This window comes from Eriocheir sinensis, chromosome 15 (genome assembly GCF_024679095.1).
Source record: "Eriocheir sinensis breed Jianghai 21 chromosome 15, ASM2467909v1, whole genome shotgun sequence".
NCBI classification, from domain to species: Eukaryota; Metazoa; Arthropoda; class Malacostraca; order Decapoda; family Varunidae; genus Eriocheir; species Eriocheir sinensis.
In genome coordinates, this window is record NC_066523.1 from 3,398,961 (window position 1) to 3,410,232 (window position 11,272).

Genomic DNA, 11,272 nt, shown 5'->3' on the forward strand with positions numbered 1-11,272 from the left:
TGAGACGAAATGAAAATGAGGCAAGTTCTGTAGCAATCTCATAATCCTCAACTCACAATCATTTCCCTCATTCAACATTTTTTTATAACAAAGGAGACAGCTCAAGGGCACAAAAAAGGAAACAATAATAAATAAAAAAAAAGCCCGCTACTCGCTGCTCTTAATAAGAATCCAGAAGTGGCCGAAAGAGGGGTCAATACGGGGGTCTTTATACGTATTCAATTATCCCTTCTATCTCCATTAAGCAGAAAAGAGCAGGCAAAAGAGAATGAGCAGGTAGAACGTTCATTAAAAAAAAAAAGGATCGCACTCTCCTAAAAAATAATCCAGCCTTAATTTGTCACTCTGATGGGATGAAAAATAATGTATAAACGCGGAGGCCGGGAAGGTAATTTGATCATTTTGTATTTTAATTGAAGGTAAATATTTTGTGCGCGAGAGGCGAGCGGGAGTCTATGGGTCTGCTGGTTGTGACAAGGGGGGAGGAGAGGGGAGGGGAGGAGGGAGGGTTAGAGGGGAAGGACTTAGAGGAGGAGGAGGAGGAGGAGGAAAAATAGAGACGTACTGGAGGATGGCAGTTAAGGAAAAAGGTAAAACAAAAAGTGGAAAGAGAGGAGGAGGAGGAATATGAGATGAAACAAGAATACGGAGGTAGAAAAACAAAAGGAGAAAGAGGCATAATAAAAGAGAGAATGAGGATAAGGAAAATAAGCAGAGCGAGAAAGAGAAGAAAATATAAAAGAAAAATGAAAAACGAAAAATAGAGGTAAAAGAGAAGAAGAAAGAAGAAAAGAAGAAGAAAAAGCTGGAAGGAGAATACAAAAAAAGATAAAAGTTAAAAGAAGAAAGAAAAAGCTGAAGAAAAGAAAATTAAAAGGATCAAGAGAGAGAGAGAGAGAGAGACTACCTGAATGAATAAGAGGAAAGAGTTGAGAATAGAAGGATTAGAATCTCTCATAACCTCACTATTCACACACGCACCTTCATCCTTTCACTCACTCACGCACCCACGCACTCACTCACTCACACTCACACACACGCCGCGTCTCAAGTGGGTTCTCCTTCTTCTGTTTTCTTTTTATTCCTCATCTTATTCTTTTTTTTTTTCAGTCTCATATATTTCTTTGCCTTGTGTAGTAGTGGTAGTAGTAGTTGTAGTAGTGGTAGTAGTAGTAGTAGTAGTAGTAGTGTATCCCCCCCCCCTCCGTCTTCTCTTACCGACTTCATTCCATTCTTCATTTATTCATGTTCTCTCTCTCTCTCTCTCTCTCTCTCTCTCTCTCTCTCTCTCTCTCTCTCTCTCTCTCTCTCTCTCTCTCTCTCTCTCTCTCTCTCTCTCTCTCTCTCTCTCTCTCTCTCTCTCTCTAACTCTAGAACAAAACCGAGTACCGAGAACCCGAATTTTACACATTAGAGAGAGAGAGAGAGAGAGACTTTGATATTTTAGTTACAGCTTTATTATCATTATTTTTTTAAGTAGTAGTAGTAGTAATAGTAGTAGTAGTAGTAATAGTAGTAGTAATAGTAGTAGTAGTAGTAGTATGAAACCTCTACAAACTAAAAATATGTTTCCTTTGATTCATTTAAGTTTATATGTGTGTTTTCTTATTTTTCTGTGTGTGTGTGTGTGTGTGTGTGTGTGTGTGTGTGTGTGTGTGTGTGTGTGTGTGTGTGTAAAAACTAAAACGTCACGAACCCTTAAGAGTAAAACAAAATTCTTTAATAATGCATGAAAAAAAAACTCGACCCACGAACTTCCTCGGGTCGAACATTTCTTCCCGTTTTCTGTTAACTATGTAAAAGAGAGAAAACTTTCGCGTGTCTTATCTTAATCTCAACTAATTACCTCTCTCTCTCTCTCTCTCTCTCTCTCTCTCTCTCTCTCTCTCTCTCTCTCTCTCTCTCTCTCTCTCTCTCTCTCTCTCTCTCTCTCTCTCTCTCTCTCTCTCTCTCTCTCTCTCTCTCTCTCTCTCTCTTCTTTTTTTTATATATTTCTTTTCATTTACTTCATCATCCTTCTTGTCTTTCTTCTTAGTTTCTTCCTCTTCCTCCTCCTCCTCCTCCTTCTCTTTCTCTTTTCCTCCTCAAGGGCTTTCCAGGAACATTGCCACCTCTCCCTCTCCTTCTCACACTTTCTCTCCGTCTCTCCTTTGTTCCCTCCTCCGAATCTCCTTTCATATACTTCTTTCTAGATTTCCACTCTGAGCCCTGAATTTCCTGAACGCCGCAAGACTCGTATAAAACGGTTACCTGCTCTTCCTTTCCCCTCGGTTTTAGTTTTTGTGTTGTTCAATAATATTATGGTTGCTTATTTTCATACTTAGTCTAACATTTGTCTTGCTTTTCCTTTTCTTTATGTGGTATCTGATTGAGGGTCGTATATAGAGGGTATCATTCTCTCTCTCTTTCATCTCCTCATATCTTTTATTTTCTATTTTCTTTCACCGTCTTTCCTTCCTTGCTTTTCCTACTTAATCTTAATCCTCCTTTTAGCGTTCAAGCTCTTCTCACTTTCTCAACTCCTCTCCTCCTTTTTAATTACTTCTTTCTCCTTTTTTATTCTTATTTCATCCATTTCACATTCGGTTCGGCGCAAGATTCGTCCACACACACACACACACACACACACACACACACACACACACACACACACACACACACACACACACACACACACACACACACACATTCCCCTTGTATCTCGGCACCGTCCCTCTCCTTTCCTTCCTCTCTTGTCTCCAGTAACTCCTTTTTCGCTTTGTTCCTGTTATTGTCTCTCCATGTTAGTTTCTACCTTCTCCCTTCTACGTTCCCTATTTCCCTATTTCATCCTCCCTCCCCTCTTTCTCTTCCCCTTTTGCTTCATATTTCTGGTCCCTTTTTATTTATTTTTTGCTATTTTTTTCCTCATTTCTACGTTCCAATTTCATTCTGACATATTTATTCCCCCTCCTCTTCATATAGCTTTATTTTTTTTTGGTATACCCTTCCCTTATTTTAAATCCCATCTCTCTCTCTCTCTGTTCCCTTCCCCTCCTTTTTTTCATCCATTCCACACGTCATATATTATTCTCCCTCTTCATGTAGATTTCTATTTTGTTGTTGTTGTTGTTGTTGTTATTTGCATGCCTTCCCTTTTTATTCCTCCCTTTCTCTCCTATTTCCTTCCCCCTCTCTTTTCTCTATCGCATAATAATGTTGCTATATATTTTTTTTTTCGTTCCTGTTCCCTCATTTTATATATCCTTTTTCTATATTTCACTAGTTTTTTTTATAGTTTCCCCTTTTTATGTCTTTATCTGATGTTTCTCTCTCTTTTATTCGTTCTCTTGTTTTCTGTTTCTCCCTATTTCTGTTTTTCCTTTTTTTATCATTTTCTTTATCTTATTTGTAAATCTTCTCTTTATTAACTTTTTTCTTTTACACTTACCCATTACACTTTTTTTATAACTTATCTTTAATCTTTTCTTGGGTTTTCTTTCTGTTTGTCTTCTATCTTTCCCCTCTTATCATTTTTTTGTTATCTTATTCCTGCCATCTTTTTTCCATTCTAACCTTTTCTATTTTCTTTACTTGTCTTTACTTGTCTGGTTTTTTTTTTTTCTCTTCTACTCTTTTTCTTCTTATCATTTTCTTTTTCTTTCACTTCCCAAGTTCATATCTTCTCTTTTCTAACCTTATATATCTTTTGACTCAACCGCCACACTTTTTATCTTTATTTTCTTAAACCTTTTTCTCGCGTTTATTTTATATTTTATCTTTCCTCCACGTTATTACTTGCGTTCCTCATTTATTTGTATTTTCCTCTCCCTCTTCCATCCTCTCTTCATTTTCCCATTGTCTCTCTTCTCCCTCTCCCCTCATCTCATCATCATCTTTTATCTCTATCCGATCTGCTTCTCCCTCTCTCTTCTCTTCTCTCTCTCTCTCTCCTGCAATTTTTTTTCGTTTGCTTAATTCTCCTTTCTTGTTTTGCTGCACACTCTCTCTCTCTCTCTCTCTCTCTCTCTCTCTCTCTCTCTCTCTCTCTCTCTCTCTCTCTCTCTCTCTCTCTCTCTCTCTCTCTCTCCCCTCTCTCTCTCTCTCTTTCATGCCTTCTGTCTCTTGTTTTTTCCTTCTTTACATTTTCAAAGCCTTTCCCTTCCTCCTCTGCTATTTCCTTTAACTTCTTTTCTTTCTTTTTTTACTTGTTTTTCTATTTCATCATTTTCTCTCTTCCCTTTCCTTCAATCTTTCCTTTTATCCTATCCTCTCCTCTCTTCCCGTTCCTTCGTTTCCTTTACCTTCTCTTTCATTCCCTTCCTTTTCCTTCCCTTTCCCCCTCTTCACTTCTTTTTCCTTCTCTTCTTTCCCTTTCTTTTTCTCCCCTTCAAGCATTCTCTACTTTCTTTCCTTCCCTTCGTCTTTCACCCATTCTCCATATCCTGGCATGCATTTCCCTTTCTTTCCCTTTCTCTTTATTTCGTTCCTTATTTTCCCATCCCTTCCCTACCTTTGTCCTTCCTTCCATTCGTTGTTCTTTCAGTTAAGCATTTTCTTTCCAATGTCCCTCCCCTTTTCTTTCTTATGTCTTCCTTCCCTTCTCTTTCCGACTCTTCCCATACTGATCCTTTCCCTCCCTCTCCCTCTTTTTCCTTCCCCATCCCCTCCTTTTCCCTTCTCCCCTCTCCCTTCCCTTCCGTTCCGTGCCCTTCCTTCCATTTCCTTCCCTTCCCTTCTGTTCCCTTCCTTAACTTTCCTTTTCCCTTCTCCGTTCCCTTCCCTTCCCTTCCATTTCCTTTAATTTTCGCTTCTCCGTTCCCTTCCCTTTTCTTCCCTTCCCACCATGATGTTTAAGACGCCATTTGAAGCTAAACGACCCATTGTAATTCTCACACCCCTTTTAACACCATCTTCTCCTCCCTTTATGTTATTTATCCATCTCTGCTCCCTTACTCCTGTTTCCTCTGGCCTACACATCATATTTTATTCTCCCTTTTCATGTAATTTATTTTTGTTTACATCCCTCTCCTATATATCCTTCCCTTCTATCTGTCTAACTATTTATCTGTCTATCTATCTTAACTCATGGGCTATCTTCTGCATTTATCTATGTGTGCGTGTGTGTGTGTGTGTGTGTGTGTGTGTGTGTGTGTGTGTGTGTGTGTTTCTTTATGCCTCGCTGACAATACGATAATTTTATTCATTCATGTAATTTAGATAAAAAGAAAGACGGTTGTTTGGTTAGCTGTTATTTTGTTGTTGTTGTTTTGTTTTGTTTATATGAGTACTGCTTGAGTGTATTTCTTTCATTTATTGTTTATTATCAAAAAGGAATTAGCATGTTCTTTGATTATAAACAAAAAAGATACATTGAGATCAAGCTTCGGACGAGAGAGAGAGAGAGAGAGAGAGAGAGAGAGAGAGGGTAAGAAAACGGTGTATTCGTTCAAGCGAAACATTAAATCTATTCTCTTTCTTTCCTCTCGCTTCCACAGGACTTGGTTTTAGCGCGCACACACACACACACACACACACACACACACAGTTTTATCTCTTCCTTTATTTATTTATTTGTTCGTTTGTTCATCCATTTACATCCAATTTTCTTTTCTCTCTCTCTCTCTCTCTCTCTCTCTCTCTCTCTCTCTCTCTCTCTCTCTCTCTCTCTCTCTCTCTCTCTCTCTCTCTCTCTCTCTCTCTCTCTCTCTCTCTCTCTCTCTCTCTCTCTCTCTCTCTCTCTCTCTCTCTCTCTCTCTCTCATGCTTGGTTGAGCTTTACTTCTCTCCTGTAATTTTTCCTCTACTGACATTTTTTTTGTTTTTTTTTTTTCCTTTCCATACAGGGAGCAGGAGGAGGTGGAGGAGGCGGAGGAGGAGGAGGAGGAGGAGGAGGAGGAGGAGGAGGAGGTTAAGTGCTTGCCGTTGTTTTCCATCCCTCTCTCCTTCTCTCCCTCTCTCTCCCTCCCTTACCTCCCTCTCCTACCCTTCTTCCCTCCTTTCCTCCCTCCCTCCCTCGTCTCTCTCCCTTCCCTTCCCGTATTCTCTTATCTCATCTCTCTCTCTCTCTCTCTCTCTCTCTCTCTCTCTCTCTCTCTCTCTCTCTCTCTCTCTCTCTCTCTCTCTCTCTCTCTCTCTCTCTCTCTCTCTCTCTCTCTCTCTCTCTCTCTCTCTCTCTCTCTCTCTCTCTCTCTCTCTCTCTCTCTCTCTCTCTGTCTCTCTCTCTCTCTCTCTCTCTCTCTCTCTCTCTCTCTCTCTCTCTCTCTCTCTCTCTCTCTCTCTCTCTCTCTCTCTCTCTCTCTCTCTCTCTCTCTCTCTCTCTCTGTTCTCTTTTCCTTTTTTCTCTTTCTACTTTTCCTCCTCTTTTTTCTCCTTATCCTCTTCCTTCTCCTCATCCTCATTTCTCTTCCCCCTTTCCCTTTTCCTTCCCCTCTTCCTCTTCCTCCTCTCCTTTTCTTCTTCCTCCTCTTCTTTCTCCTCCTTCTCTTTCTCCTTTCCGATTTTCCCTTTCCTTGTTCCTCTTCTTACTCTTCTTTCTCCTTTCCCTCCTCCTCCTCCTCTCCCTCTCCCTCATCTCCTCCTCCTCCTTCTCCTTTTCCTCCTCTTCTTTCCCTCTGTCTTTTCCTGTTTACGGACGCACTTCCTCCTCATCACCGCACCCTTCTCGCGTACCCATCTCCCACTTTAATCAGCGAAATAAAAGTACGCCCAATGCGACAAACAAATTTCTGGGGTGTTTTTCATATTTTTCTGCCGGACTCGTGTGTTTTAGTAGCCCTCCCGTCGTCTGTTGCGTGTCTCTAGGAAGGAGGCGGCTACTGAGGGCTTGGATAGAGGGGTTTGAGAGGGGATGAGGAATTTATGGGTTTTGGGAGTATAGGTAAGTCTTGTTCTTTGAGATTGGAGGGATAGAGTGGATGGTTTAAGAGGGAATGAGGAATTGATGGGTTTTGGGAGTACAGGTAAGTGTTGTTCTTTGAGATTGGAGGGGTAGAGTGGATGGTTTAAGAGGGAATGAGGAATTGATGGATTTTGGGAGTATAGGTAAGTCTTGTTCTTTGAGTTTGGAGGGATAGAGTGGATGGTTTGCGAGGGAATGAGAAATTGATGGGTTTTGGGAGTATAGGGAAGTGTTGTTCTTTGAGATCTCGTTGCTCGTAATCGGAGACCCTTTCGACGCTCCCAACAGCTATTTCTTAAGCCCACTAAGGATATAAGTCGAGTTCTCATGACTGTTTATCGTATTCATAGTACAGAAGCCTTGTCAAACTATCACTAGGCGCACAAAACTACCCGTGGAAATACTCGCTCACAGCCTCAACGAAAGCCTTATCAAATGTGTGTGTGGGTGTGTAAGCATGGAGAGAACCTGGACCTCTTCTACTTCACAAATAGGCAAACAAACATCAAACTGCGGGTGAGGGATACACAGACAGCTCTTCCTTTGTACATCTTAATAGCCTTGCAAATGGGTCGTGATGCGAATACTTAAAAGAAAACGAAACCGAGCCGCAGAAAGAAAAGATTGAAGACCGTTGCTTTGATGAAGGGTGAGAGAGACGGCGAGGGAAGATGGAGAGAGGGTTAGAGAGAGAGAGAGAGAGAGAGAGAGAGGGAGAGGAAGGGTGGGTTGTGTTGACCTTTTTAGAAATACAATATATGTTATGAGTGATGGAAAAATTAGTGTTAGGATGTGGGTAGGGATTTCAGGGGTGAGGGCATGGGTGGGTAAGCAGATAAAGTGCATGGGTATAAACAACAGTAGTGAAGAGGGCATGAGTAAGCAGTGGTGAGTAAGCAGAAGATCGTGTGGATGAGTAGAATACATGAGTAAGTGGGTGGAAAGAGGATGAAAGGGTGGATGGTAGGTGGAAGAGACAGTGTATAGTGGATGGGAGATGAGTGGATAGATTGAACGATAATGGACTGGGTTGTTTGAAGTGGTGTGAATGGGTGGATGTGTTTATGGATGAGTGGGTGGGTGAGTGAGTGTGTTAGGGGGTAGATGGGTGAGTCAGTGGGTGTATTCGTATATTGGAGGGGTTTTGGGTGGGTGAGTTTTTGAATGAGTGAGTGAGTGGGTAGGTGGGTGTGAAGATGAGTCAGTGGGTGGATGGGTAGGTGGGTTTCTTTGCAGGTGAATGAGAAGATGGCTGTGTGGTGTGTTTTGGGTGAATGGTTGAATTAGTGGGTTTGATTTTGGGGGAATGGATGAGTCAGGGTGGATGAGGGTGTTTGTGTGGGTGGTTGTCTGTGGGTGGACGGGTGGATCTTTGGGTGAATAGCTGGGTTGGTGGCTGTGCTTATGGGTGGATAGGAAGTGGATGGTGGGTCTCTGTATACAGGTGGATGGGTGGGTGTGGGTGTGTTCGTGGATAGGTGGACCGGCGGGTGTGTTTTTGGGGGGCGTTGGTTACGTAAGTGGACCACTGATTGACCTTTAACCTATCCGAATTTCAGTTCCCTTCCTCCCTCCCTCTCTCCCTCCCTCAATCCTGTCCGTTCTCCCTTCCTCTCTGTCTCTGTCTGCCTGTCTTCCTCTCTCTCTCCCGCCGTCATGTTCTTTTCTGTTCTCTTTTGTTTCTCCTCTCTCGGTTTCTCCTTTTCCATCCTTTCCCTCCCTTTCCTTTCCTATTTCGTTTTCTCCCCCTTTTCCTTCCTTTTCTCTTTCGCCTTTTTACTTTCTTCCTCTCCCTCTCATTCCTCTTCTCCTCCACTTTCTCTCTTCCTTCCCTTTCTCTCCTCTCGCTCTTTCTTCCTTCCTCTCCTCTTTCGTTGTCTTTCTCTTCCTTTCTCTCCCTTCCCATCCCTTTCTCTCCTCTCGCTTTCTCTTTCTTCTTCTCCTCTTTCGCTTTCAATCTCTTTCTTCTCCCTCCCTTCCTCTCCTCCCCTGTTCCCTTCTCAGTTTCCCAATCTATTTTTCATTCCCTCTCTCCTTTCTCTCCACTTACCTCCTCCATCTCACCTTCCCCGCCTTTCCATCTTTGTTCTCCCTCCTCTCCTCCTCCATCTCTCTCTCCTTCCTCTCTTCCAATTACTTCTTTCCGCTTTTTGTTATTATCTGACCTGACCGAAATTTGATTCCCACGAACCCTATTTGTTGGTCTTAACTTACCGATTACCTTCATAACGTCATTTTTATTGTCGTTTTTTATGGGGTAAGGTTTGAAGGTGAATCAAGGCGAGGCTCAGACGCTTTTGGTTCTCACAACAAATATCTCCAAAGTCCATGAAGGAGATTAGTTCGGGTTCTCATGGTTGCTTTTTCACGTTCATGGTGCAGAAGTCTTGTCAAACTATCACTAGGCTCATAAAACTACCCATGGAAATACTAACACAGCCTCTACCAAAGCCTTATCGAATGTAGGCGTGAGTCCCGAAGTCTTTGATAATATGGACCTAGTAGCAGGAGTCTTGTTAAACTTTCACTAGGCTCATAAAACTACCCCATGGACACAACCTCTACCAAAGCCTTATCGAATGTAGGTGTGTGAGTCCCGAAGTCTTTGATAATATGGACCTAGTAGCAGGAGTCTTGTTAAACTTTCACTAGGCTCATAAAACTACCCATGGAAATACTTACACAGCCTCTACCAAAGCCTTATCGAATGGAGGTGTGTGAGCTCCGAAATGTCTAAGAATAAGGAGTAACAGAATACAAAGACTTCAAGCAGACGATGAAGACCCAGACTAGATTTGTGGGTGAGAAGGTATAGGTTAAAGTTGGGGGAATACGCTATGACTACGCGTGACCTCAGTACTCAACTCCGTCTCCTTGGTCCTTGAGCCTGTGGTGGGTGAGAACTGATTATCAAGAGTTACCGTGTGTTGACCGAGTGACCTTGTGTTGTCTCTACATATCCTTGTGTGTTTTTGTGTGTTGTGGGAGGCTTCATTTGCTGATGTTGTCGTTGTTGTAGTATATTTTTGCGTTGTAGTTGATATTGTTTCCTCTTCGTCGTCTCGTTTTCTTTTTCTTTTTCCTCTTCTTCGTCTTCTTCTTGTTCTGCCTCTTTCTTCTTGTTTCCCCTCTTCTTCTTCTTCTTCTTCTTCGTCTTCCTTCTTGGCGTTTTATTCAGCACCTTAATTATTTCCTCGCTAATTGGAGTCTTTGGTTTCGCTCCGTCTTTCACTGCAGCTCCAAAACGAATTAAAGGCTTGATTGAATTAAATGAGACCCATTATTTGCTGTGTGTGTGTGTGTGTGTGTGTGTGTGTGTGTGTGTGTGTGTGTGTGTGTGTGTGTGTGTGTGGACGCGCGCCCATTTCTTTTAACGACCTGTTCATCCCCTTCTACAGGTCGCCAATGAGTCGGCGTGCCTAGGAGCAGAACCAGCAGCCAGCCTCGCCTCATTCCCCGCCCACCCCAGCTCCTTAGTCTAGTCTGCACCCCCGTCGCCCCGCCCCACCCCGCCCCTCTCAAGTCCCCAGTGGCGTGGGGTCGCCGCTCGCTGCGTGCAGAGGTCATGGGAGTGCGAGTGAATGGACTGACTTAATAACCTGCCACAGGCTGTCTTGAGCAATTACTTTATCGACTCTCACACCAACACTCCCGCTAGTGAGTTGCTCTCCCGCCCCACCCCGTCCCGCCCCACCCCACCCCACCCCACCCCACCCCTCCCCGCCCCGCCCCCGCTGTCCTCCCCATGGTTCCCGGCGCGCCCCCAGCAGGTTGGCTCTGCTGCCGGGCCATTGCACCCGGGCACCGAGGCGAGAGCCGCGGGACAGGTGGTGCCGCGGAGTGTGCCCGGCCGTGCTGGGAACGCTGACCGCCGCCAGGGCTGCGAGCTCATTTGTGGGAGAGGGGAGATAACGGCGTGTGCGGTGCGGGGCAGTGATGAGTGTGCGGGCGGGGCGTGCGCCTCCCATCCGCCACAGATATCAACGGATGGGCGTGGCGGCCGCTGGGTGCGGGCAGTAACCTTGTGGTGGGCTAGGCCGGACTGGGCTGAACAGGCTGGCCTGGGCTGGTCTGGGCTGGACTAGGCTGCTATGTTGCTCCCCGCGGCCATTCCCACGACCCCCACCCTCCTCTCGCCCGGCGGGAGCCTCCTCGACCCGTCTGTCGTCCCGCGCCGCAACGCCCCGCGCGGCCCATCCTGCTGACCCACCATGAACGCCTCCGACCTGACGGAGCTGTGTGAAGGGACAGACAACGCCTCCACCGCTGCCGCGGGGCGCGTGACGGCTGTGAGCGGCACCTTCCCGACCATCACGGTAAGTAGAACAGTTTTCCATTTGTGCCAGTGTTGCAGTATACTGAGCTTGCCAGTGTTACCTGACGCCCCTGTGTG

The 11,272-nt window shown here is 44.3% G+C and overlaps 1 protein-coding gene across 2 annotated transcripts in view; it reads left to right on the top strand.

The window, feature by feature from the left end:
• The window catches only part of LOC126998773 (gastrin/cholecystokinin type B receptor-like), a 144,992-nt gene that overhangs the window by 130,900 nt on the left and 2,820 nt on the right, over nucleotides 1–11,272 (top strand). For both annotated transcript variants that reach the window (XM_050860802.1, XM_050860803.1), the window contains exon 4: nucleotides 10,278–11,195. In XM_050860802.1, the coding sequence (XP_050716759.1) occupies nucleotides 11,091–11,195 (105 nt within the window). In that variant the 5' untranslated portion in view covers nucleotides 10,278–11,090. The remainder of the gene's footprint in view (nucleotides 1–10,277; nucleotides 11,196–11,272) is intronic.